We start from the raw sequence: 27,721 nt of genomic DNA on the forward strand, positions 1-27,721 counted from the left end.
TGCATGTAAACACATATATTTTAATTCGAGTTTACATAGAAACCACAAAAATAGCTACTAGAAAACATTCATTCTCTCCAGGAACAAGGTGGGGTTTGTTTTTTCCCTCCGATTTTTATTTTTATACATTCTTGTGACATCTCCCTCTGTAGGGAACAGGAGCTTAGAAAGATCAGCTTTCTCGATGATTCCATCCTCAATATACATCCGAAACCACACAATATCGCAACCGCCCGCGGGAGGGTGAAAAGCATTCTCTTAATACTGTTCTGTGTCCACAACGGTCAATACTGGTTCTGTCCCTCCCCCCAGAGCTGATTTCTGTTGCCTCCAGAGCAACTGGTTTTAAAGGACCCAGAGCTGTGGGGCTGATCTGCACAGCGTGGAGGCCTGCCCTGCTCTGGGGAGTCCGCATCCGCGAGCCCTCCCGGCAGATGCACGTTCTAACATGGAGATAGAAATGAAGGCCTCGGATATTTTCCAAATAGAGGTGGGTCGTGGTAGGAATCATCTGTCCTCGCTAGTATGCATTTACAGGTCACAAGGCAGGGGAGGGCCATTAAACTAAGCTCACTCTGACTCACAGAAGAGACTCTCCCCATCTTCAGTCTGTATGGACATCAAACCCATAGGCTGTCCCCTTGACCAACAAATCAAGGTGATTTCTATACCTTTCTACTTCTACAGACTCCATCACCCACTACTGCTAACAAAATCAGCCCGTCTCTGTACTAGAAATAAGGAGCCTCTGTTTGCAAAGTTGTCGCCTCTGGACCAGTCTGTGACAGGTACTAGCGCATCCGGCCGACAGCGACGGTTCAGACGGGCAAGTCAACTTTGTCTACCCCCGTATTCGGTGTTTGTCAGATCATCCTGAAAGCTTTGCTGCCTCCCACCTCCAATTATTAAGAAAATACGCTCTCCCTGGACTATCGGCTGTTGCCATTTCTGGGGGCTGAGGAGATGGAGGACTTGGGGGCCGCAGAGCCACACTGTGCGACACCCCCCCAACTCCTCGTGCCATAACCAGCACCCCCATCACCCTAACCCACTTGAGGCTGCTGTCACTTCGAATCCTTATTCCTCAGCTCACTACCCGCAGCTCTAGCTTCTGTGTTAGAGGAAATACAGCTTCAACTTGATATGCCAGGAACAAGCTTGGATTAAAATAATGCTATGCTGTGAGAGATACTATCTTTGCGTGAGGCCAGACCTTTGCAGATGGAAGCCTGAAAAGCAATGCCCTTATGTAAAATAAAAGCACCCTCCCTCTAGTATCTTAAACTCTGCTATATGGACTTGAAGGTCGGCATCCTATGGCCCGGGGTGGGTAGGGCCTTTGCCTTCCTCCAGGGGCCCCTCCAGGGTGCTTCAGTGCTGGACAGCCAGACGGGGGCCCAGCTCCTTCCCCCCAAACATCATCTTCTCTTCAACATTAGTATTCTCTCCCCTGAGCAAATGACCCCAATGGTAACGATTTCTGTTAAAACCTCAAAAACTTACTTGAGGTCAGTGCTTGTTCTCCATCCCCAAGGCTCTGAGTTTACAAAGCCCTCGGACCTTTCCACGGTGGGCTCAAAGGGCTTGTTTGGGGGGCACCGTCCGCCCTGTGCTCCCGGGATCACTGCACGACCATCTGGGAAGCCAAGTTCTTGTCCGAGCATCAATGGTCTCTTTATGGTCTTTGGGATCTGCTTCCCACCAGGGAAATTCAATGTTTAGGTGCTTAGGGCTAAAGTGCAGAGAAGCTCCAGAACTTGGGTTGTAACAAAAAAGGCTATTTAGACCACGTACTACTTAACCACCTAGTGCTGCAAGAAAGTACCCGAAGCTAGTTCCAAGGATCATTTACCCTGCCCACGCGGGCCCAGTGCAGGGTTCTGGGACCCGTGCAAACATAGCAGGTATATTAGGGACTTGAAATATCACATTAGGCTGAGCCCATCCTCTCCATAAATAAAACACTATATATATTTTTTATAAAGCTCTGCACATAGAAAGCAATTCATTCATGTCTTAAAGTGAATTTAACTTTTTCCTAAAGATAAAAATCATTTAGAGCCTTTTTTTTTTCCTTAATGGAAGCAAGCTGCTTCTTTCCTAGGATTTCTTTTCGAGAAGACTTAGAAAAATGCATACATTTTTCCTTTCCAATGCTAGTATTATTACTTCATATGAACACATGCAAATAAGACTGACTCGTAAATATGTTACTTGGATTTTGTCACCGTATAGGCATCTGACCTATGGATAGTTAATTATGATTTTATACAGGCGGGAGGCATTTCTGTGACCAGGAGCAGAACTGGTAGAAACTGCCTCTAGGAGTGGAGAGAAAACTCCAGGAAAAGGAACTTTGAAGACTAAAATGATAAAAAATATTTCTGTCAAAGTTCCAACTCAGAAATAAAAATCCAACGCCTTTAAAGGCATGAATTAATTTGAAACCTTTACAGATGACAATGTAAATTGACATCGCCCGGAGCACTCTGGCGAAAGAAAAAGGGGGCGTCTTCATAAAGAGTGAGCCTCCCTCCTGCTAATTAGTAAAGGCCTCTGTGTGTTGCCATGTTACCACTGAAAAGGAAATATTGATCAAAACCAGTGTCCCTCACTGTCCTCCTCCTGATTGTCTAGATAGAGGAGGGCCACTTTCTTTTCATCCGAAATCACCGACCTTTGGTCTACCATCCTCTGTAGCTGCACCGTTTTGTCAAACTCAGCCTGCTCCTTGCCCTTTTCCCCGGGGACTTGGTGTCCGTCCCCAGCAGAGCCCTGAAAGCTCCCGCCAGCCACCCAGGCCTTCCCGCTGCCCCCATCTCTCCAGGCACCAGGGTCAGGGGTGCCATGTGCGGATGCTTCTGTCCCCACGGGGAAGATGACTGTGGTCTCTCGTGTCCAACGGGGGGTCACCTCTATGTTACTCACGTCCACCTGAAAGGGAAACGGGGTGTCTTTGGGCCCCAGGGCCACCCGCCTTAGCACTCTGTGGCTGTCTGCTAATTTGCCTCACCCCGGGGGAGCCCACTGAGCCAGCAGGTGCAAGGGTTTCAGACACGGGTCCTTGGAAGACCACTGTTTGTGGAGGTTCTGGATGCTGCGGGACCCAGCCCAGTGCACCTGCTAACGCCCGAGGCTCTTCTGCCCCTAATGCGTCTCCCACACTGGCCTCCTAAGGCAACTGGGAACCAGGCCTTGGGAGGCGCCCTCTCTGGTCACCAGGATCTCACCATGCACAGACTACCTATGGGCAGCCTGGCTCCCGTCTACCGAGCCCTGACTGTGGGCACTGCTGTGCCATTTGCTAAGTGCTCTGGGCAGGGGGACGATCTGCTCAGCGGCTGGATGTCCCCGAGACCTGATTTTGACCTGCCCAATGCATCTGCCTTTCCCAGACCAAGCTTCTGTGACACCCAACCCCCTTTTGTCTGAGGGCAGTGACCTAGATTTGCTCACAGAACCCCCCTCTAGGGCCGACCCAAAGGGGCTTTACAGAAGTCTGGGGACCCGCAGACTCTCAGTTTGAAGATAATCACTGCCCTTCCCCATCCTTAGAAATGGGGCCTGAAAAATAACTTCCCTTTCAGCGTGAGACTGTTCGGAGCCAAACACACTGTGTCTCTCTGTGTCTGTGGAAAGCTCCATGGGGCCAGGCTCTCCTACGTACACCACCCCCCCAACTCCTGAGAGGCAGGGACAGATCCTGGGAGGAAGACTTGACTTTGATCAGGACCCAGGGTGAGGTGCCTCCCAGACCAGGTGGTGCCAGCCGAGATGGCTGCCTGACTTAGGTCACCTTCTCCACTTACCTCCACCACCTGTGCCGTGGGTCCCTCGCGGGAGACGTGCTCAGTCCTCCAGTTGCCAGCGGGGCCTACCTGAACGCGCCTCACAGACCGGCTCACATCCTCGAGCACGTGCGACTGGGCGAAGGCCCTCGGGCTGGTGACTTCTACGGTGGCCGACACGGGCCCCTGGGACGTGACCGGCTCTGTGCTGGGGGAGGCCCGGCCGGCCTCGTCCTCCTCACCGTGGGGGCGGTACAGCTCCTGCGTGGCCCAGCGCCTGAAGCGGAGGCCGGCCCCCGGGGCCTCCGCCGCGCTCTCCCTGTCTGGGCTCCCGGGGCCCGGGCTGTGCCGCCTGGCCAGACTGTCTTGTACCACGGACTCCACAACCTTCTCGATCTCCCCGGCTTCGTCTTTGCTCAGCTCCTCCAGATCTAACTGATTGGCATCCACGGTTTTTGAGAGGTTCACTTCGGCAACCAAGGTCACGGCCCTCCCACCAGAGGTGTGCACTTTCTTGACGTCGACGGACATGTTCCCGGGCCCACCCTGACCCTCTCTGGTGAGGGCCGACAGCTCTTCCTTCACGCGCTCCGGAAGGTTCTCCTCCAGCTGCCCGATCACTTCCACCAGCTGGTGTCGGGGCTCCTTGAAGGCCCCCTTGATGGACATATGGATCTCGTGTGGTATCTTAATCTCCTTCTCGATGACTGTGGGCTCGGCATGGAATTCACCACTTCTAGTTTGTTCTTTCCAGTGAGTAGGACCCGCGTCCTCCTCCGATGGAGCTTCCCAGACGTCTGGTGGTTTCACAACCGTCTCTCCCGACCCATCTTCCCTCTTGGTTCTTCTCCGAGACCCGGGCACAATCTCATCTTGCCAAGAATACCGGATGGTGGACTCTTCTTCAATGTGGATCTGCCCGTACACGGAGCCCTCGTCCCTGTCCTGCCCCCCGGGGTGCTCATCGGGCGTGGACACAAAGTAACTCTGCTCGCCCCCTTCTGAGTCACCCACCTCCATGACTTCTTCAACGCGGGCTACGCTCTCATGGGGCCACCTGGTCTTCTTACGCTGGTTTCCTGAGAACGTGACGTCTGCTCCTCCGTAACCTTCTTCCTCCTCAACAAGCCCCTTGGAGCCTGGAGACACATCGTCCACCTCCTCCACTTCGAACGGGGTGGAAAACTCCTCTGCCTTCTCGCCACTGACATAGCTCATGGGTTCCTCGACGATCTCCACGTTGACGACCCTCGCCCTGCCCTCTCTTCCTTTCAGACCCAGGTTGATGATGTCTCCTATCATCTTCCCGGCCGCCTTTCCCTTCAGGTCCACCTCCTGAATGTCCTTGCTCAGAAGGTAGTCCAGGCCGGCTTCGTCGGACACATCGACCTCCTCCGTCAGTCTCGACTCCACGACGATCTCGGTCTTTGTTTTCCCGTCACCGGGAAGCTCTTTCCTGTCCACGTAAGTGACCTTTGTGTCTGGAAAAGCATCAGCAGACGCCTCTGCCTCTGGAGACTGGGTGAATTGCTTCAGGATGCTGGACACGATGTGTTCTGCCACGATTTCGGTCGTGGACTCGCCCTCTGGCGAGCTGGCGGTGTCGCCGGGGCCCAGCCTGAACCGGGCCTCCCGGGTTTCCACGCCTCTCCCGGTACCGTCACGAGTGTCCTCCCGTGGGGGCGTCTGGAAAGCTTTTGGGGCCGCCTGTGGCGAGCTCTCCCGGGAGACTTCTAGACTGATGGGTACCTCTCTCTCTCTCACGCTTTTCTCCTGCGCCGACTCCCTCCCTCTCCCCTTTTCCCTCCGTTGCTGGCTTTCTCTCATTCTTGCTTCTTTATCTAACTTTGTCAGCTCTTCCCACCTTAGGTTTCTCTCCTCTGAAGCCCTCTCTTTGGAATCAAACATCTTCTCTTCCCACTTTTTCTGGACGGTTCCTGGCCTGTTTCTGTCTTGTTCCTTCGTGGCGTCAGCTTCTGTCTTTGTCACAGCGACGGTCCTCTCACTCGACCAAGTGCTTTGGAAAGAGCCTGTGGACACGTCACCCCGGGGTTCTCGGTAGGACTTGGAGGCCACAGCAGACTCTCGGGCCGCACGGGCGGAGGTGTCCTGTGGAACCACCGTTCTCGGCCTCTCAGGGAATGTTTTCACTGGAGCTTCAGTATTTCTTAAAAGACTCTGTGTTGAAGAGAAAGTTCTGAAGTTGGTTGGACTCTTGGAGATTTTCTCATGTGAGTTGGAAGGTTTCTCGTAAATTGTTTCCTGCCGGCTGGTGGTCCGGGAAGAATATTCTGAACCCAGGAGGCCTCTTCTGGCTGCACTCCCAGTGGTGGGCTGTGCCAGCAGGTGAGGGCGCCGTGTCAGGCTGTGGCTGAAGTTGGCTGCGGGTGCTTTCTGCCTTGCAAACCGATTCCTCTCATTTTCCCTCTGTAACACGGAGCTGGCGTATCGATAAGACGTGCTCCTGAGCTCTGCAGAAAAGGACAGGGATCGTTACGTTCTTTCATCTCAAATCCCGTAGCGTCATCATAAAAGCGTACTGTCACGGCAAAAAGGGCGTTCTAAATCCTTTCTTCTGGTGGTTTTAAAAACCCTGTTACAATGAAACACAGCACGACACGTGCTTCAAACCAACTCCTTTCTCCAGTTATTGGTCTGAAAATGTCATGAATCTTCACACACGTATCAAAGGCGTGATCGTAGAGCACGGTTCACGCAGCAGAGAGGCCCGGAGTGCCTGTTTCCAGGACTGAAATGTCACAATGTCATGGTAATTTGGAAACATTCATTTTGACTTTGTTGACCTAAGTTTCTGCGACACGTTTCGGCGGATTAGAGCTTTAGTGCGGGATTACTAAGGACCAGCCAGCATTGTCCCTCCGCCATCCCATGGGTTCTTATTTGCCGTTGGTTTCCACGTTGGGCCAACAAGTCCTGCAGAATTTAACTTTTTCGAAGGCTCCCTGACTTCTACTTTTACCCTTCTATTTTTACAAACTTTTCATCTGATAGGGAGAAAGAGGCTGAAGCCGACCAGGCACCAGCACTACGGTCTGTTTTAATGTCAGAATCCTGGGTGTGGGAGGCCAACTGCAGGGCTCCCTGCCTGGCTTGGGGTCACCCACAGAGGGTGCTACCCTGGGCGTGTCCAAACTCCACCGCTAGGGGACCTGTTCTTCGGAGTGGCAGCTGGTAGTTCAAAGGTGCCCAGAGAGCGCCCCCTGGTGCCTACCACACCCCATCTGGCTGAGCCAGGGAAAGCCTACTCCCCCAGCTTGGTGTCCCTGTCATGGCAGCCAAGGGCAGGGGCCCCTGGAGGACAGATCCCAGGACACAGGAGAGAAGCCAGGCCAGGACATTTTCTATGAAGATTCCTTTTTTTTCAAATCAACATACTAATCCTGAACAGAGACGCTCCAGAAGATGAACCCCTGGAAAAGTACAGGAAGCATCTGGTTTTTCATTAAGGTCCACGGAGAAATATGGAAGATGACAGACTGGTTTCAGGTTTTATCACCTTGTGGGCAAGTGGCCAGGATTATTCTAGACCATATTACAGGAGAAACATATGCGTCTCCACAAGCACTGAGAAATTCACTATGTAGGAACACATCTGTACGTGTACTCAGTGAATAGTTAAGGGGTATGTATATCATACAGGACAGAGAATGATCTGGAAGCTCAAAGCTTCATGAAAGATTTCATCGCCCGTCCTCTTTCTTCTAACGCTCCTTGCTTTTGGCATAATCTGTAACGGCCAGACTAAGTTTAGTTTACAAATACTGTCTCCGTATCCTTTAAAAAGCTTGACAAAACAATCAAGGAATGAAACAGAGGCTCCCCAGAGCCCTCCTGCTGAGCTCTTCCTAGACCGGTGACCACTGCTCAGCAGAGATCCATTAAGCCCTAGCCCTAAACTGTTGGTTCCCCTCCCAGTCTGGCCCTACCCCTTTTCTCCTCTCTCCCAGCTAAGGGAAGACTTATGTACCCTGTACAAAATGTAGCTAAGTAAACCTTGAAATCGGGTGAACGGTATCTTTGGCTTTTGTCAACCTTACTCGCAAAATCAGAAGCAAACTTGTTGGATGCTCTCTACGACCAAATCCGAACCAGTCACAGATACCTGGAACCAAAACCGTGGTTCTCAACCCAGTGACCTTTGAAAGCTGTGAAGCGCCTAAGAGGGCTGCAATTTTTGAAAAATAAACATGGAGAGTGTTTTTTGTTTGTTTGTTTGCTTGTTTAAATCTGCCATCTATCCAGATTGGCAGTTAACCAAATGTTCTCTGGATTCAAGTACCAAAGACGTGCATTCCCAAAGTGCCACGATTTTTAATATGGTAACAGTCAGGGAGACTGAAACCCTGCTGAGTAAGCCGGAGACTGAGTGTACTGTACGTAATTCAATCTGTCCTTCCTCGGCCAGAAAGCCCTTTAAGTTCCATAAGGTTTTAAAAGCTTTTTTTTTTTTCTTTTTCCTAAAGTCATTCTACAGGTTCTTAGGGTCCTTCTAACGGACGCTATCCTGTTCTGTGGGTTCTGCAGCTACCAGGAATATGAGCTTTATTCTGCAGCCTCCAGCCTCCATCAAGACAGACCTCAGGGCTCCCAAGGACACTTGCGGCATACACCAACCTGACCTGCCCAGGCCGACCCGGGGCAATACAAATGGTGTAACCGTTCCCACCTCTGCCTCTCGTGGGGGAGCAAGTTCCAGAATGTTGACTCCATGCTTCACAGAGTCACACCTCCCTATACTTGTGTTAAAGCTGTAAGTCTTAGTGTGTAAAGGGCAAAGGGCCGTCCCTCCAAAGGGTGGGATACACAAGCGCCCGCCCAGCATCTCCCCCTCCCTTCCCCCTCCCCTCCTCTCCATCAGCCCCTTCGCCTCCCTCCCCCTACTGGCCAGAGGAATCCATGAGTTTCCTAAGCGTTTTCCCACACATTCCCGTTTACATTCTTACTTAAACCATGAGACCCGTTAAATAAAATCTATTTGGTACTTGACAGAGGGATGAATAACGTTCACCTGAAAAAAAAAAAAATCCTGTCTAATCCCAGTTCTTCCAGGCAAATGATGCTTTCCGATTTAACCATTTAACAGAATGAAACGGTTCAGACGGAAAACATCCTAAAATTAAATAATTGGCTTTTCTTCTATTTTTTTACCTTGTGGTATGTTTTCAATGCGCTCAGTCAAGATTATCTCCGGATTGCTCTCGCCTTCCAGTAAAGCTCTGTAAAAATAATTAAAAAAAAAAAAAACAACTCATCAGGAAACAGAAGAGATGTGCTGCTCTAAGTCACGGTACGTAGTACTTGGCCAGTGACCACAGTGCCACAGTGTCTTGTGTTTTAGGACTCGTGTCTGAAGATACAGCACCGGAGGGTGCAAAGCCCGCTTGGCAGGCCTGGCTGGACAGAGCGATGAACAGAACGAGTAGTGAGGGCTACAGAAGTTTTGGAGAGGCAAGCCCTTCTGGAAAACCCTTCTAAACCCAGGATGAGGGGAAGGAGGAGGTAGACCAGTGAGGACCAAGGAGGGTCTGTCTGGCGGTCAGCGGTCTGTCTGGCTCATCTGGGAAGCAGGGAGGGGCCCACACATGGCAGGTCACCCCAGGCCAATTACAACCCCCCACTGGGGTCCTCCTGGAGTCCCAGGTGGGGGTGCTGACTAGAAGCAGAGGAAGGACTGACATCTGTCTGTCTGTAAATAAGGCAGCAGAGGGCATGTGTGGTTTTCATGCTGGGTTCTCTGGGGACATCTTGGAGCTCTGGGGAAGGAGAGAGATGGAAAGCAGTCAGGCAGACAAGGAAAAGGCAGAGCAGTAGACCCCCACCAGCAGCACTCCAAGGGGCCTTGGGGCACCCACAGAAGCATCCCCTTATCTCCTTTAACGAAACAGCAAAGAGCACTTGACTGGGTGATCCCTTCGGCCACATCTAGATGTCTGAAACTGCAGAGTCCCCCTGAAGCTGTCATGCCCGTGCAAAACCAGGAGCCCCGGGGACAGAGTGCAGGGGCCGGCAGGCTGGGACAGCTCAGCCCCGGTCAGCAGCGGAGGCCCGTCACACGGAGAGACCCCTAGGACGCCGGCTGCTGCGGGCACAACAGTTGTTCGGTCGCTAGAGCGACGTGGGAAGTCGTCACTACCTTCGGTTCCAAGGAGTACACCACGTATGGCAAAGGGCAGCCAGAAGCAGGGCCCACTCGGAAATAGCGGTAACCACGGAGAGCTGGGCACCGAGACAGGGCAGGGCCGCCAGATCCAAGCGGGGACTCGGCGGTTCGGGCAAACCGGTGCCAAGTTCCATTCCCGCTGATTCAGACGCGGGGATTCCCGCGAGGGCGAGGACCCCCCAGGCAGGTGGAGAGCAGCCAGGGAGGGTCCGCCCCACGGGGAAAAGCCAAGAGTGGGACTCCACTCGTGGGGTCCATGGGTGGGCCCTCCACGGAAGCGGGGGCCGAGGTGCACACAGGTGGACGTTCTGGAAGACTAGGGGCGGGGGCTTTATACAGCCCCAGCCCTTCCAGTTGGCGCCAAAGCCAGGAAACCGGACACCAACCCATTAATCCCACACCCTCCTGACCCAGCGTTTTAGGTTCCAGGAACACAAATAGCCTCCATTGCCCAGAAAATTCTGCCGTCTGTGTATAATTAAGGGGAAGGTGAGGGTAGCAGTCGAACTCTAAGGGTCTGCGCCGGAGGCTGAGGGCCGGGGAGGCGACTGGCCACAGCGCTGGGGGCGGGGCTTGGTGGGAAGGCCAAGTTCCACTTCTGGTCTTCCCTCCGCCTGCTGGGCGGGAAGCTTGGGGATCACAGGGCTTCTGCCTCCTCCAGCCCCCCCGGCCAGGACACAAACACCTGTGAGGAGACCAGGTCAGCAGAGAACTCAGTGACAGGGCAGGGCAGGGGGCTGGGGGCCCTAGCTTCCCTCATCCCTCAAAGAGGAATGTTTTTGCTCCTCTTTCAGAGGAAATCCAAACCACCATCCAGTTTCAACGGAGTCCAGGACCCTGAGGAGGACACGCTGGTTACCTGGGAGTGGCCGCCAGTCTCTCCCACCCCAGCACATGTGAGGTCATGTGCTGGTCACCAGGTGGCTAAGACTGGGCACCTAGCATGGCTCCGACCCTCCCCTCGGCCACCTCCAGAAGACCTTCTAGCAGCCCCCACGCAAGGCCAACGATAAGCATCCGGCTCTGGGGTAAGAGGACTGCCGGGCAGGGACAGCATCTTGGCTAAAGGCACCCAGCTCCTTCCCCAGGATGGAGAGTCTACTGGGACCCTGGCAGCCTGGGCACCCCTGCCAGGCCCAGGACGATGGCATTGTGTACAAACTTTCAAAAGAACAAATCCTGTGGCCGGACCCCCCAGACTATATTAACACAAGAACATTCAACATCTTTTGGTGACTTGCATCCAAACGCCCCTCTGGGGCTCATCCAGAGCCTATGAAACTTCTCCTGGGCAGGAACCCAGTCCTACTCTGCAGGGCTGGCTCCTAGAGGGCAAGGGCGTGGGTCTCCTTCCCCACCCCAACACCTGGCACACGGCCTTCTGGGCACCATCGAGGCACCATCGTTTAATTCACACCTTAATTAGCAGACGGCTCTCATGCCACACATGACATCCTGCCCTCCACCAGGACTAAGAGGACAGAGGCACAGACGAAATCGCTCAGGAGATGCCAGAAATTTCCTCAAAAGCTCCAAAGGGCACATTTTTAAGGAACAGACTCATGCAACTTTAAGAAAAGGGTAGAGCATTCCCTGGTTATTTTGAGAGCACTGGAGGAAAACAGCCTCCAAGCCGTGGTGACTGTGTGAAATGCCAACCCCCTGAATCACGAGCTATTAGGGAACGTTCCATACAGCCCCACAGCTTGGCGGCCTCTGAAGCAGGATAAGCAAACACGTGTGGGAAAACCAAGTCCCTGGCCTCATTAAGGTGTCCAAGACCGCTCCATAGCGCGTAAGTGAGCTATAATGTGGCCTCTGGCCAGGCTCCAGGCCCTAATAGACCCCACTGGTCATCTGAGCGGAGCCCAGGGTAGGCTGGGGCTCTCTGTGCAGGATAGATTATCCTAATGGAATTTCAGGGCGTGTCTGCTGTTATTCTGCCCTGGGGGCACAAGGCACGCCCTGTCCCCGATAAATGTGGACAAAAGAGGGACAGTTGAAGGATGTTTCCAGAAGGGAGGTCAGTGCAGCCAAATGGGATGGATCACAAAGTGCTTCCTGGACAAACACAGGTGGGGAGTAGTGGGAGGAAAAGGGGGTGGGAGCTGGGAGAAGCCTCAGAACGGCCTCCCTGGCCTCCCAGCTCTAGAGAGGGTGGGGAACCCCTGCCACCTTGACTGGAGCAGGACTGGGTGCAGAAGGGGGAAGCAGGGAGAGAGGACAAGCATCGCCATCCGAATTGGAAAGGTCCTGCCCCACACCACAGGCAGATAATGGAAGATAATACCGAGGCCATGCTGCTTCTGGTCCTTCCCTCTCTGCTCAGCTCTAAACCACATATCCAAACGCATCCATCAGTTCTAGAGACTGAAAAAAAAGACAAATCAAATGATACACCAAGATTACTAATAAAACAGAGAAAAGCAGCACTGGGAGTGGTTGATGGAGAAACTTCCCAAGTGAAGAAGTTTGCCTGGTTCCAAATCCCGCGCCTGCCGCTTCCTAGTACTGAGACCTTGGGCAAGTCACTCAAACCCTCTGTGCCTCGGTTTCCCCACTGCTGAAATAGGCAGCATTCACAGGTGTGTGGTGGTGGCTCTTCTAGAAAGTTCTCGCAACAAAGGCTGTCACGGAATAGGGGCTCAATCAATGGTCACAGTCATCGTGATCATCATCATCTACCTGAGAAGAAAGCGGACTTTCAGTTGAGGAGAAGAGATGTTGGAAAACCTAAAATCCTGGTGGACAGAGAGCAACTCGTTTCTGCAGTGATGTGGGGAGGGCTAACAGCCACGTGTACGGGTTACGCCTCTCAGCCACCTCTCCTTGAAACTACGAGATTTTATTAATTTCAAGCATTTCGCCTAATAACCAGCTAAGTCTCCGTGTTAACACACGGTTCTAAGTTTTCAAGAGAGCAGGACTTAATTTAACAAAACAAAATGGATTTCTCCAAGCGCTGGAGAAATTCCAAAGAACCATTTTCCTTCGAACAGGTGCATGAAAGGGGGTAGGTGAGCCCCTTCTCATTAGTCATTATTTCATTATTCATTCATTATTATTACACAATAACACAGGGGCCGGAAATATCATTACGACAGGGAAATTGCCAGCAGTAAGCATCATCTCTACTGCCTTATGAGCGGTCCAGATGGAGATGGAGTACGTATTTCCTCCAGTTGAAACACTGTTTCTTCTCCCGGCCAGCGTAAGAGAAAACAGAAAGCGCCTACGTCCCTGCTGTACAGACACACAAAGACCGTGTTTTGACATCGTTGTGTCCGACCTAACCTTTTATTTATTTTTAAAGATTTTTATTTATTTATTTATCTTCCAGACACACACACACACACACACACACAGTGAGAGAGGAAACACAAGCAGAGGGAGAGGGAGAGGGAGAAGCAGGCTTCCTGCAGAGGGAGCCCGACATGGGGCTAGATTCCAGGACCCTGGAATCAGGACCCTAGCCAAAGGCAGATGCTTAACGACTGAGCCACCCAGGCGCCCCCTGACCTAACCTTTTCAAAGGACTGTGCCCGAAAGCGCCCAGGCAGCAAATCTTTGCATTCCATTTTCATATCTGGCCAGCCAAGACTCCCTTCAGTATTTTTCTTTTTTGAAAAATGGTCTGGCTCTGCTTTCCATTTTTTCAGGTGACATTTAGAAAACCTCTTATGTATGTGAGCCCCAAAACCTTAAAAAAAAAAAAGCTCTCTTTTAAATTTTGAGGGAGAAGGCCTATCTGTCCCCCATTCTGAAAGCCAGGAGGAGCCTCTTACGTACTTGGTTTTCAGAAGTCGCGGTTTTGTGGGTTTGGGACTCGGTTTATTCCGGGGGGAGCAGCTGCTTCATGGAGAGGGCTGGCCTCTGGTGGTCTGGTCTGCCAGAGCACGTGAGAAGTGGCCGCCTTCTCCCAGGGTTCCAGCCGGGAGCTGCCCAGTCTGTTCCCAGCCCTTCTCCCAGCCAGGCTCCAGGCCCTTGGTCAGCCTTCGCAGAGGCTCCCTTGGCCTGACCACCCTATCAGCTCCTTCCACCTGAATCTCCAGTGACTGTAGGGACCCCTGAGGCTTCCCCACACCCAGTCCTCCTGCGTGCCAGCGGCCAGCGGCCAGAAGCTTCCCCACTGCCCCCCGCCCTCCTACCGCCACAGAAAGTCCACCTCAGCGGCCTCCTGTCCCAGGCCTCTGCCTCCCTCACCCGCCTTGCACTCTCCTTCCTCCCCTTGTTTTCCGATCGGACTCCCCCACCTGGAGCTCCTTCCCGAGTCCCTCTCTGCCCGGCCACTTCTCACTGCTTATTTTCCCAACCCTTCTAGGCCAACTCAAATCTCACCTCTTTTGAAAATCTCTTCCAGCCAACCTCGGCTGGAAGCTCTCAGTCCCGCCTCTGAACTGTCTTGATCTGACCCAGTAAATGGTCTGTAGGACCTGAGTGGACCAGTCCCTCCCCATGTGCGCCCCTGACTCCCCAACAGCCCCTTGTCCTGCACGTCTGTTCAAATCCCCACCATCCTTCAGAACCCCGATCCAGCTCGCCTCCCTCCTGAAGCCTTCCCAGATTCTCACAACTCCCTTCTCCCCCCCAGAAATCTGGTACTCGTGTGTCTTACAAGGCATTGTTTCTAATGGTCTGCGGTGGGGAGGGACTTAGGTCCATGTGGTCTTGTCCACAGCACCTGACCCTCAATGCCAACCCCAACTCTGTTCTGTAAGTTTGTGGGCTCCTCTGAGCTGGCGTGGCGCCCTGCCTGCCAGTGTCCCTGGAGCAGCCAGAGAGCACAGGCCCCGCTTACAGAACACGGCCTCACAGCTGTGGCTCTTGCCCATTCCTCAAACACAGCCCTTCAGGCCAGGCCCCCAAAAGCAGGCCTGCCCCGGAAGCCCAAATGCCTGGCAGTGGCCACAGATGCCACACTAGCTTAGTCCTTGGGTTCTCACCCAGACGGCCCCTCTGCCTGGTAGCGCTCCCCGATGTGATCTTCTGGAAGCCCGCACTGCAGGCCTTGCCCACCATCCCCCACCACGGCTCCCTGCACACCACTCGGCCTGCCCATCATTCACCTGCCTCTAGGCCACTGTGAAACTGGCTCAGTGCCTTCGGGATGCTCCTGCGCTACTCTGGTGACAGTGGGGGACACCCTGAGTCACCGGGGATCTTGTCAGGAGCCTGGCTTTGACCAGAGGGTCTGGAATGAGCCTGAGAGTCTGCATTTCCCACCAGCTTGGGAAGCCAGACGATGCCAATGCTGTCAGTCCGTGGCCCCTGGAGCAGTGAGGGCCCACAGCCGTGGTTCTCTACCCTGGCCGCACTGGACAAAGCCTGGGCCCTTCCCGTGCCAAGCTGATCGGAACATTCAGGAATGGGCCCAGGGGGCGATGCTTTAGCAGGTTCACCAGCTGGCCCCCAGGTGCAGATGAGGCTGGGAACCACACTCCCCTCAGTGCTCGGCGGCCAGTGTAATAAACACTCACGCCCCAGGAGGTCTTGTGACTATGTATACGGTTCACAAGCCCCCCTAGCCCCATGTAACTTCACTGGGGACAAGCGGACGAGCGAGCCCCTGGCCCCTGGGGGTGGCCCATCTTCTCCTGTACTCCCCCTGGTGTCTCGGCCATCAGCCGGCCCCAGATGACCACCCGTTGTCCCCTGTAGTGCGGGAGGAGAGGGCTCGTTCTCACACTCACCTGCCGAACAAGGCACCAATGTCTTCCCAGGTCAGTGACGGGCCCGCTAGGTTTGAGGATGTCCTCCAGCCTTAGACGCTGGGGTTCGCTTTGTTAGAATTTTGTTATTTTACTGAATTGCATCTTTACTTACAAACTCTACGTCTACATTTAATTATAAATGACACTATTCTGTTATCAGTGTTTCTTATTCACTGGGAAGGCCAACCGGAAAGGGCCCATATCTGGGTTTGGGCATGCGTGTGACACTTGAGAGCTGGCCCCAGCAGAGCTGACAAGTCCCAGCTGTACTGGGCTGGGCTTCCAGCTCAGGCTCCTCAGCCCCTTGGCTTATACGAGAGATGCTAAGTCAACACACCGACATCAACTCCGCAGCCGTGGGGGATGGGCCACTGCAGGGAAAACCTGGGGCAAATCCACCCGACCTCGGTCAGGAGCGGGAAGCTGTGCCAGCCACACCGTTAGCCACCCACCATCAGCCACCCTTGACCCCTCTGGACAGGGCTGGTGAGGAGTCACACTGCACGGGGCCCTAGGCCGTGGTCCCCAAGAGGCTGACGGTCCCTGCTGCCCTCCCTGGGGGAGGTGTGGAAGGAAGGTCAACTCCCTCAAAGACAAGGGTTATAAAGATCAAGCAGGCACCTGTGAAGGGTTCAGAAGAACAAAAGGTCACTGACACAAATGCGCATGTTCATCCCTGTTCTCCAAATTGAAGCAGCAGGACAAAATATAGGAAGAGTCACGTAAGAGATGCCAAGGGCTTCTCTGCAGGACACAAGGCAGTGACAAAAATGCTAGGCGCTCAGCTCGTACAAAGAAATGGGTTATGTTCCACTGCCCGTATATCTTTTCGGTCTGTGGGCATCTCCTGGCTAAATCCTGAGTGCTGGGAGGCGGGGAGGCAGGCAGCCGTTCTGAACCCTGGGCTTGGGATCTGCGGCTAGGCAGGGCCGGGCTCCTCATTTTCCCTGTGCAAACTTGGACGTCAGAAAGACAGACAGTGAAATCCATCACCCTCTTCCCTGAAAGTACTGTGGCCTTCTAAATTCCGAGGAGGAAGCCAAGTCAATCCCTAATTGGGTTAGAGCAATGCCAGAAACAGACAGTGGCCATAAACTCTGTCTCAGCCGACAATCAGGCTGCCGACGTGAGCACAAAGGCTCCCCGTCAATGCCCTTGAAAACAGCTCCCTGTCGATGCCCTTGAAAAAAGCTAGGGTGTGAACAACTACCAAAAAGTCGGGTGCTGGATGCTCAGGCAAGACGCCAACAGGCCCTCCAACTTCTCACGACAGAGAACGAGGGGCAGGATCGAGCAAGGAAAGAAAGGGCTCGACTCCCAGAGGGACAAAGTATAAGATGAAAGTCTCCAAATCCAACCTACAAAACTATTATGACAAGGAAGATCCAACTGCCTCTGCACAGAAAAGAGTCACGCGACGTTGATGTCACCTAACACGGGCACAGCTGTGGGTCTGCTGGGACAACCCCACATCTGCTCTAGGACAGTGCCAGTTTGGGACACCTCCCACCCCAGAGTCACTCCATGTAGCTCACGGGACAGTGGGCCCTTCTAAGTTCCAGAGTACTTTTTCCCCGACCAGGGACAGGGACAGGCACATGGCCCAGTGGAGCCAGATTGCAGGGCCCAGGAGTTTAGCTGAGATGGATGAGCAAAGAGTCCCTTCCGCTGACCAGAGGGGCAAGACCAGAAGGACAAAGCCAGGAGCTGGCTGGAGCCCATCCTGCCATAGTGTGGGCAGAGTTGAGAAGCGGAGAAGGGAGAGCCCAGGGAAAGCAGCAGGGACAGTCACTGTTGACCACACCCAGACCTACTGTGCCTGCAACTAGGGACTTTTTCCATCAAGCGGGGAATAAATGCCTTTGTTGGCTTGAGGCAGTCTGAGAAGAGCTTCGGTCAGTCCTGATTAATACTTCCTTCCCCCCAAATGAAGCCTGTTTTGAAGTTTTCCTTATTAGTAATTCGGATCACCTGACCCAGCTTGATTTAATTTTGTGATTTTCCATCCCATGAGATTTCCAAGGAGACTGTGAGAGATGGCCCTTGAGAAGGACGAGCTGGCCGGGCCTCCTCTGCCCTCTCTCCGTGTCCTGAGCCCCCTCCCTTCCGCAGGACGCAGCCACATCACGGCGCTCAGAGCAGGGACCTGACAGAACCCCCAGTGGCTTGCCTACCTCTCTGACCAGCTGGGGCTCTTCCAAGAGCTGCTGTATCCTAGGCAGGCCTTGCCCCTTGCATCGGGCTGAGGCCAAGGACTGTCCTGATGGTCAGAAGGGCCCTGATGACAGGCTGACTAAGGCAATGCACGGTGGGGCTAGCCCAGGGCTGCAAGGCGGACCACCTGCACACTCCAACCAGACATGCTCTCTTAACCCAGGCCACTTGGCCATTAGGAGAGCAAAGTCATGATCAGGCAGCCCACAGGGAGTGCTGAAATGCGCCTGGGCTCTGTCCAGGCTCTGCCTCCCACCAAGGGAGTGGACCTTAATCCCTTCTTAGCCTCTCGAGGTTTTAACGCCCCCCATCTGTTAGCAGTGATGACGTCAGAGGATGGCATTTACCACTGCATCTTCTTCTCACTCTCGGAGAGGCGGGGTTTCCAGAGCTCAGTCCCACCCACAGCTGATTCATGCTCTGATGTCCCCTGGGAATGAAGGGGGCATTGTGTCCACTTCACATGGCTTGGTGGGTAAGGCACAGATCTCTCACCAGCCTGGGTCCCTGGCCTCCAGGCTCCCCCCGCCCTCACCTTCAAGAGGGGCGAGTGGTTTCCACCCACCAGAGACGGTATCGCGGGCAGTGAGCAGCCACAAAGCACTTGCGCTGTGTCCCACAGGCAGTAAAGGCTCGAGAATGTTAGTGGCTGGTACTGTCCTTCCAAGTGGGAAACCTGGGTATCTCAAAAGTCCTTCTGCTGTTAAGTGCCTGAGATCTGCCCCCCTCACCAGTCCTCAATGAGCATGGAATCTGCAGGAAACACAGGACACCACCCCAACCAAAGACTGCTTTCCCCCCGGGGGCAGGTAGGGGAGAGCCAAGGAGAAGCATCGCTTTCCAGACTGTGTTCTCTGCCCAGCCCCCATCTGTCCCCTTTGAGGGCTTTGAGACTGTTTCTTCCAGAATGCTCACCTTCAAGTCATCACCTTAAGAAAGCCGGCTGCCTAGAGGACCAGGCTCATCTTCCAGGAGAAAGGCAGTGCCTCGAGGCCAAACCCATGGGGAGTTGAGTCAGCGCCCTGGGATTTGAAGCCACAGTGTGATGGGCACTTGGAAGTAGACTTTTTGGGTCTGAGTCCTGGCCCTCCACTTTCTAGCTCCCTCACTTCTCTGAGCGGGGTTGGTCCCCCTATAAACGCTGTCCCTAATTCCTAGGATCCAAGGAGTTGACAGGTGCGAGCCTCTTGCCTCGTGCCCAGGACACACACACCCCAGGCAAGGGCACCAGTTCTGTGAGCCCCATCACGGGGAAGGGAGGAGGCATCTGCTTGGCGGTCTAAGTGTGGCACCCATCCTCCTCCCATTTTGGCCCTGTACTCCTCGCCTGGCCATGCCAGGGGTCTGCTGTCTGATCATCACACAGCCCCAGGGACTCCAGAGGCTACGGGGGATTTCACCCAAGCAGCATCCTTACCGGTACGTGGCCACCTCCAGGCTGAGGCCGGTCTTCACCTGCACGAGGTCCTGGTAGTCCCGCAGCCGGTCAGCCATGGCCAAGGTGAGGGCCGCCTTCTCATCCTCCAGGCAGGCTATCACTCTCTAAAGACAACAAAGGGCTTTTAGATGGGAGGGCTGGAGTTCTGCTGAGTCAAACTGAAGGTACCAACAGATCAGGATGCAAAAAGGAAAAAAAAAAGTCTCTAGGCTTATGAAAGACACAGTCATTCTAAGGGTGATCTTAAATACAGTTTTTCTTCCCCATAGAAGTTTTTTTTAAAGAAATGAAATCTTGCCATTTGCGACGACGTGGATGGAATTAGAGGGTATTATGCTTAGCGAAATAAGTCAATCGGAGAAAGACCATTATCATATGATCTCCCTGATATGAGGAAGTGGAGATGCAATATGGGGGGTTTGGGGGGCAGGAAAAGAATAAATGAAACAAGATGGGATCAGGAGGGAGACAAACCATAAGAGACTCTTAATGTCACAAAACAAACTGGGGGGGGGAGGGGGGAGGGAGAGGGGAGTGGGGTTATGGACATTGGGGAGGGTATGTGCTATGGTGAGTACCGTGAAATGTGTAAGCCCGACGATTCACAAACCTGTACCCCTGGGGCTAATAATACATTATATGTTTATTAAAAAATTTAAAAATTATTAAAGAAGAAGTTTTTTAAAATTATTATTATTACATAGGGGTGATTTTGACAGGGGACTGACTTCTCTGTTCCCTCTCTCTAGTGAGAACGAATGCTTAGAAGTTCCTGAAAGCATCTTTGTCTTTCCAACATTATCCGGCTGCTTAGGAAAGTCAACACCACCAATCGGTCTAAGGGGATCCTCTTCAAAGAGAGCCCAGACCACAACACGGGGCTTTCACAGTATCTGAAATGGAAGCCCCACCAATTTGGAAACACAATTTCCCTCCAGACACATAATTTCCCCCAAAACTAAGCAGGTTCTCCCACCGAGCTCTTTGTTTTACCTAGAAAAGCTACCCTGGTGAGACAGAAGATCCTCAGGGCATAAATATCAATGCGGACCAGGATGTGACTCTTTTTTTTTTTTAATTTTTTTTTTTTTAAGATTTTTTGTTTATTTATTTGACAGAGAGAGAGATCACAAGTAGGCAGAGAGAGAGAGAGGAGGAAGCAGGCTCCCCGCTGAGCAGAGAGCCCGATGTGGGACTCGATCCCAGGACCCCGAGATCATGACCTGAGCCGAAGGCAGCGGCTTAAACCACTGAGCCACCCAGGCGCCTGTGCTCAGAAGACATCACTAATGAGCTCTCCCTCCCACGTGCTCCTATCATGCTCACAGCCCTTAGGGCACGTCCACTCACACCTGGCTAATTACGTCTGCCCGTCTGTCCCTCCCACCAGCTGGGAGACACTGAAGGGCATGGCCGGCTCTCTTGTGCATCCCCCACCTCTAGAAAAGCGCTCATCCCCTACAAGTAACCCTGTACACAATCAGTGAACTGCGCTTGAAATGATCACAAGAATGCGTGTTGCCTCCTTAAAAACATGCTATTTTAAATCGACACTGTCTTTGAGCTTGTAAACACAGCGGCTTCGTCTATACCATTTTACGGTTTCACGTCGACACTTCGGAATTGCTCTGGGGAATAATTAACTGAGCAAATATTTAAACACTGAAATGAGTCCATATTCTTTAACTTCTGGTTGGTAATGGAAAACAGCCTTATTTCTGAAGACAGTTAACTAAACTGGCTACGTTTTTAGACATTGATCTTTGGGGAATTCAAAAAAGACAATCAGGAGAGGGGATCTGTTTCCACTCCTCCTTGTAATCCCTCCAGCAAAGGCACCAGGCAATATGCTGAAGGTCCGCAGTAAAAATGTAAGATCAGCAAAAACCGACAAATTAAGATCTCAATCCACCACTTTAAACGATGCATGATCGGCATGTAAATAATCCTACCTCCCTAAGAGTTCTGTACCCGCTAATGATTGTTGCTAGGTTCTCTTTGTGTACATAAAGCACACTAAAAACAAAAACTGAAAGCATTTAGGTTTGAAAGCTGAGGAGTCAATTTAAGAACCTCTAGCTAGTATCCCAGGGTAGATCCACCCTAATATTCTCCAAAACTGGCATTGTAAGTAGATAGTGAGGCTTGCCTAAAGCAGACCATTCCAGTCTTGACTAAAGTGACAGGGCTGCCAAAATTTAGCCGTGATATTTAAACATTCTTCTGGCAAGTCTTGGTGTTAAAACCCTATGCCCCGCCCCATTTTAGAGGGAGTATAATCCCAGGTCTAAGATTAGAGTGTAAGACATGCTGTAAACATCCCAATATTACACCTTTTCACTGCAGGAGATGAAACCTGAATATCAAAAGTCGGAAATCTGTACTGATCTTTTTCTTTAAAGAGAACTTCAATTATTGTTAAACTGTTTAGAAAAACAAAAAAAAAGTTATCACAAGCACTCGGTTCTCTATCCATGAACATCCTGAGGAGGTCAGAATCCCCCCCGCCATGCGAAACCACAGGTTGGGCACAAAGATTCTCTCTCTTCCCAGAGGGCACAGAATAGATCTGCACCCCCACAAAACAGGAGGGGGGGGGCGAAGAAACCCAAACTGTGTTGTAGTTAAAAGAAGTATAGTTCTAACCACATTTCTGTGTGACTCAACGCTCCCAAAACTGTCAAAGGAAAATGACTTGGCTTTTGGAAGCGGGAACGTAAATAAGACCTTTTGGCACCAGTCTCCATAGAGACTGTAACCGATCCTGCTGGTTGAAGCAAGCTTCGGCGTGGCGTCAACTTTGCCAGAAGTTTTCCGACCAGAGGCGCTGGAGCAGGACACCCAGCACTGCTGATTCTAACCAAGCAAGAGCAGTCCCCCACCTAACGGTATAAAAGCTGGGGAGAGAGGTCACCTTTTTGAGTTGCTATTTTGGGAACTTCCGGTTGGCATCACGGGTGATGATGCAATGGAGGTCCCTACCAGGGACAGCGCACTGCTGGGCAGGTCCCAAGAAAACTCCTTCTCCTCCCCCAGCGGGAGGTGCTCTCAGCTGAGCTAGGCCCACGGACAAAACAGGAAGAGCCTGTGAATGTCACGGTCACTCAGAATCCTGACTGGTGGAGCTCGAGGGAATTTAGATACTGGGACGACCTCCCTGACACATCAAAACTAAATGCATTTGGAATAACGAGCATTAATGGAAGACTATATATATATATATATATATATATATATATATATATATATATTTTTTTTTTTTTTTAAGCTCTAGTTCAGATAATATGCTCAACTCCAGACTCAGGAGGGTATCTCTCCGTACGAGGTTGACATCTAAGAGGCATCTCAGAGTGAACGCTGATCTCCCACCCAAATGGGCCACATCTCCTGCTCCCAACCCCCTTCAGCAACAAGCACTCCTTCCCCCCGCCCCCCAGCCCAGTGGTTCAGGCAACAAGTTCTAGAGTCGACTTGGGATGTCCCCCCTCTCTTCCACTGCCTCCAATCCACCTGCAGGCCTTGCTGGGCTTTGACCTCAGAGAACAGCTTCCTCTCAGCAACTCGTGGCTGCCCCTGGTCCAAACCTCCAGCACCTCCTGCCTTGATTAGTACAGAGGTCTCCTAAAGAGTTCTCCCTGCTCCCAACTCTTGTCCCACACAAGCCCCAGAGCAAGGACATTCGGATACAGCCGGTCACCATTCACATCTCCTCAGTATCACCCATGCTGCTCAGAGCCAAAGCCCAGGTCCTTGTAGAGGCCACTCCCTCCCTGGCAACCCCCGCCGCCTGGCCACACCCACCTCCAGGACACCCTGCGCTGTTTCCACCTCAAGACCTTCAAAGGCGAGGGACTTTCTTCTCTGTTTTGTTTTGTTCAGGCTATATCCCCGGCACTCAAGACCCAGGCTCGGTCCACGACGTGCTCTGTCGTGGTCGGATGAATGAATGAACCCAACGTGGGCACCCCGTGAGCCGTTTTTATTACCGCTGTTCCACAAATGGGGGAACAGAGACACAAACGGGGGCAGAGCCAGAATTCAGGCCCAGGTGGGTCAGCTAACCCCTCCCCCTTCCAGTCAAAAGAAATTTCTCATTTGGTCACATTTTGGGGATTTGGAAGCCTTTTCTAGTCAGCCTCAAAAGGCTAAGAGCTCAGTCTCATAAGCAAAAATCTCAGCGTTTATAGGGGTAAGGGGGGCGGAGGGGTGAGGCGTCAACCAAAAATTTCAAGGTTTTTTGGGGTTTTTTTTGTTTTTTTTTTTTCCGAGTTTTTGTCCAAAGCTTCTTCCAATGAGCTGAGAGACAGGGTGAATTACTCGGGCTTTAGGTGATCACAACCGTATACAAAATGCTGGGGACTTGGATGTCAGTTCAGCAAAATTCTCTCTGGCAGATCTGGGGTGCGGGGCCCAATACACAGGCCTTCGGGGAAGAACTGCTTTTCCCAGAAAGAGAGCTCCAGCCAGTGTCCCGTTCTCTTGGGCCACAGAAGAGGCCCCGAGGCACGGAGATAGTGGGCACTGAGTGGGGGAGGGGAGGGTTCCCACTAAACCACAGCATAGGCAAAAAGTAAATGAAACACATCTGCCATGAAAACTATTCTGACAGCCGGATGGAAGGATCAGAAAGTGTTTTAAGGTTTTGGGCTGATGGGCACCTCTGGGACAGCCCTTAGGAAGAACAATTACCATTCTTCTATGAAGACAGAATGCTGGCTTAACATTTCTCTTTGATGGAACAGAGAAGAGAGGAAATGCTGGATCCGGGGTTAGTGGCTCAGACACTGGCACCTGAAGAGAACATATGTGCCTCAGTTTCATCATCTGTGAAATGGGGCTCCTATTGGAATCTACTCATAAGATCGGGCTGAGGACTAAGAGTGAATAGGTAGATATCAAGGGCCTGGTTCCTGGGGTATCTGGCATGCCAGAAGCACTTGATAAAAACTCTTAGTAATGAAACATTCACTACAGTAGATTACAGTAGATTAGTTAAACCCGGTTTTATGATGTTTTCAGTCTCCCCAGACCGATCTTCTATAGAATGTGAAAAAATCGAGGGCTTGGGGTTAAATCACAGATACTCTTTAACAAAATCCCTAGTATTTTTACCCTTTAAAAAAAAAATACTGGGCGCCTGGGTGGCTCAGTGGGTTAAGCCGCTGCCTTCGGCTCAGGTCATGATCTCGGGGTCCTGGGATCGAGTCTCTCTGCTCGGCGGGGAGCCTGCTTCCCTCTCTCTCTCTCTGCTTGCCTCTCCATCTACTTGTGATTTCTGTCTGTCAAGTGAATAAATTTAAAAAAATCTTAAAAAAAAAATACTGATGGGGAACGCGTGGGTGGCTCAGTCGTTAACATCTGCTCTTCAGCTCAGGTCATGATCCTGGGGCCCTGGGACTGAGCCTTGCATCGGGCTGCTTCTCCGTCTCCCACTTCCCCTGCTTGTATTCCCTCTCTCTCTCTCTCTCTCTAGGTCAGATAAGTAAATAAAATCTTCGGGGAAAAAAATGCTAATGGTTTGGTGTTGAATCTTAAAGATGCAATTTGAAATTCACTGGCTTTAAAGCTAACTGGGGAAAGATCTGAGCTATGGATAAGGGCATATTCAGGGCGATGAAACATGCAGATTGGAAGTGGAAAAAAAACAACAACAAAGTCCCATTGACATTCCTTGCTCCCTACTTTTAGGGCAAAGATTCAAATTCCAATGAGAGAGGAATCACCAGACAGCCTGCTGAGTCTAGTTACACACACACACCCCCACCCCGGGATCCCGGAGAAGGCACTTCACAGGTGGGCCCCTCCCCGATTCAGACTGCGTATCCCAAGCAGAAATGAGCCAAGGAGCTCCCACTGCAAGGGAATGGTGAGGAGAATGCTTTTGAAAACTATGAGGCAGAGGCCCAGCAAAACCCACATTCCACAAGATTACATTCCAAACAATTTCCTATTGCACTGCTTTATAGGATTTCCCATCTAGACGCCAGCTTTTTGAATACTGAAAACCCAAGGCAGTGCTCAAGACCTAGGAGCAGTCGATAGATATTCACTGATTCTTTGTGGACACCTGTCCCATCCCCACAGTCCTCTGTGTTCCCTTTACTCCTGCATTTAAACACACACACACACACACACACACACAATCCCTCTACCACAAATCTTTAACCCCAAGCTACAAATTATCCCCTTAAAATACTTCTGAATTTTTGTGGGTGTTGTTTTAAACTGTTGTCCTGAGAACTACTGATGGTATGATTTGGGGATATTTTCAATTCTGGCCTTCGGGAGGCAGGACCAGGTCCCATCTTAGTACCCAACTGGGACAATAACCTGCACAGGTGTCACCCCCCTCAGTGTCCATTGGGGCTTTGCTTCTCTGAAATAGTAACTGTTTATATCACATCCTGCCACAGGGAGCAGCCCCTTTCCACAACTTTTCCACTACCCAGAGATCTGATGTCTGCTGGGGAGACTTCGAGAAAAACATACCCGAAGGACCTCTTGCCTGCATGAAGGCGGCAGGACGCACAAGGCAGGGCCCAGAGAGCCAAACCGGCCGCCTCCTACTGGGAAATCACTCTGGCAAAATAACCGTTTTACCCGATGATTTAAGTTTTCCCCAAGGGTGCCCTACCGCCAAGGGGCTGTCATTTTGAACAGCTGCCGGTCGGGACTTGACATTGCCGAGACACCTCCCAACACAGAGACCTAGCCCAGAAGGAACAGAGCTGTCGCTTCTGAAGTCGTTTCTGGAAGTCAGGGGGCTTCTTGCTGGACTTTTATGTGAATTAGGTCTGCGAAGCACGGGAAGTTGAAAGGGAGCCTAGGGCTGGCTGGGTCCTGGGTCTTTTGTCAGTTTGCACCCGCTCAAGGCAAGATCGAAAGAAACTGACAACCTAACAAGATGACAGGGACGGAATTCTCCACCGGGACCCGCCACCCGGCACTAGCTGATCCACAAACCGCGCTCCTCTTCCGACGCAGAGCGAGGGACGCCTCTTCAGCGCTAAGTTGCCCAGGGCGGGTGGAACGCCCTCTGGCCCGGCCCCCCACCCGCCGGCGGCGCCACGCCCCGGGCGCATGCGACGGGTCCAGGCAGCCCCGCCGCCCCCCGCCACTCCCCACCACCCTGACCACAGGTAGGGGCCCGGGGTGGGGCCGTCCCCCGCGCACGGACCTGCCGTTCCTCCGCCTGCAGCTCGTACTCCTCCTGCACCCGCCGCAGCTCTTCCTCCAGCAGCGCGCGAAGCTGCCCCAACTCCAGCGCCTCGCGCCGCAGCGCCTCCGCCTCCTGCGCGCACAGCCGCGTCTCCTCCTCGGCCTCGCGCCGGCTCTCCTGGCCGCGCCGCAGCGCCTCCTCCAGCTCGCGCACCTCGTCCTCGTACATCTGCACGGTGTCCCGCCACGACTCGGCCACCAGCAGCGCGTAGCTGTCGTGCACCTCCCGCAGGCGCTGCGGGGGCGCGGCGGGGCCGGTGGCGCGGACCCGGTAGCTCATGGTCAGGCGGGCGGCGCGCGCGCGCAGCTCCCGCACGTCCTGCTCGTGGGCCGCTTCCAGGCCGCGGCGCTCGGCCTGCAGCCGGCCCAGCAGCGCCTCGAGGGCGGCGCGCGCGCCCAGCGCCTCCTGCAGCTCGCGCCGCTGGGCGCCCAGCTCGGCGTCCAGGCGGCCGCGGGCGGCGCGCTCCTCCTCGCCCAGCCGCTGCAGCTCCCACAGCTCGCGCCGCAGCGCATCGCGCTCGCCCTCGGCCAGCGCCGTGGCCCAGCTCAGCTCGTCCAGCTGCTGCCGCAAGCCGCGCGCCTCCTCGGCGAAGCGGGCCTGCCCCTCGGCCCACAGGCCCTCCTGCCCGCGCCGGCCGCGCAGCTCCTCCTCCAGGAGCAAGTTTTCGCGCTCCAGCTCCCGCACCCGGCACACGTAGTCGTAGAGCCGGGCGTTGAGCTCCTGCAGCTCGGCCTTCTCGGGGCCCGTGTGCAGCCGCCAGGACAGCATCTTGCTGGGCGTACGGGGCTCTGGCGGCCGGCCGGTTCCCTCCTGCCCTGGTCTTGTCCCCTCTTCTGAGCCGCTCCCGCCCCGCAGCTGTCCGGGAGGCCCGCAGACTGGGGCAGGAGCCCGCGAGCCGCGGCACTTAGCGGACGGGGCGGGCGGGAGTGGGCTCGGGCCACCGCCTCCAACCAATCAGAGCGCGGCCCGGCGCGGCCACTGCGGCCGGACGGCGCCCCCTGCCGGAATGACAGCGGCCGCGCGGGCTCCCGGCAGTGCGATAACAGCTGGGGCGCGCGGCGGGATCGCTGAGCAGGGATCGGAGAACGGATGCCAGGGACAGGTCCCAGTTGCTGCAGGACAAACGCACCTGGAGCACCTGAGCGTCCTGGCGCTGATGGACAGAAACAG

The 27,721-nt window shown here is 53.3% G+C and overlaps 1 protein-coding gene across 1 annotated transcript; it reads right to left on the reverse strand.

Annotated features, from left to right (window-relative positions):
* Positions 1 to 27,355, reverse strand: SYNM (synemin). Its single transcript, XM_044230585.1, has 5 exons — positions 26,510 to 27,355; positions 19,312 to 19,436; positions 8,958 to 9,025; positions 3,810 to 6,259; positions 1 to 2,934 (listed from the first exon to the last, which is right to left on the reverse strand). The coding sequence occupies exons 1-5, from the start codon at positions 27,317 to 27,319 to the stop codon at positions 2,596 to 2,598; spliced, it is 3,792 nt and encodes a 1,263-aa protein (XP_044086520.1). The 5' UTR covers positions 27,320 to 27,355; the 3' UTR covers positions 1 to 2,595.
* Positions 27,356 to 27,721: the final 366 nt, after the last annotated feature.

This window comes from Neovison vison, chromosome 13 (assembly GCF_020171115.1).
Source record: "Neovison vison isolate M4711 chromosome 13, ASM_NN_V1, whole genome shotgun sequence".
Taxonomy (NCBI): Eukaryota; Metazoa; Chordata; class Mammalia; order Carnivora; family Mustelidae; genus Neogale; species Neogale vison.

Bases quoted from the DNA above. Each gene is read 5' to 3' on its own strand.
- SYNM (XM_044230585.1), bottom strand. From the start codon at position 27,319: ATGCTGTCCTGGCGGCTGCACACGGGCCCCGAGAAGGCCGAGCTGCAG. The intron at 19,437-26,509 runs GTCCGTGCGCGG...TGTTGTCTTTAG, and splicing joins TGCAGGCGGAGGAACGGCAG to AGAGTGATAGCCTGCCTGGA. The intron at 9,026-19,311 runs GTAAGGATGCTG...TTATTTTTACAG, and splicing joins CTGGAGGTGGCCACGTACCG to AGCTTTACTGGAAGGCGAGA.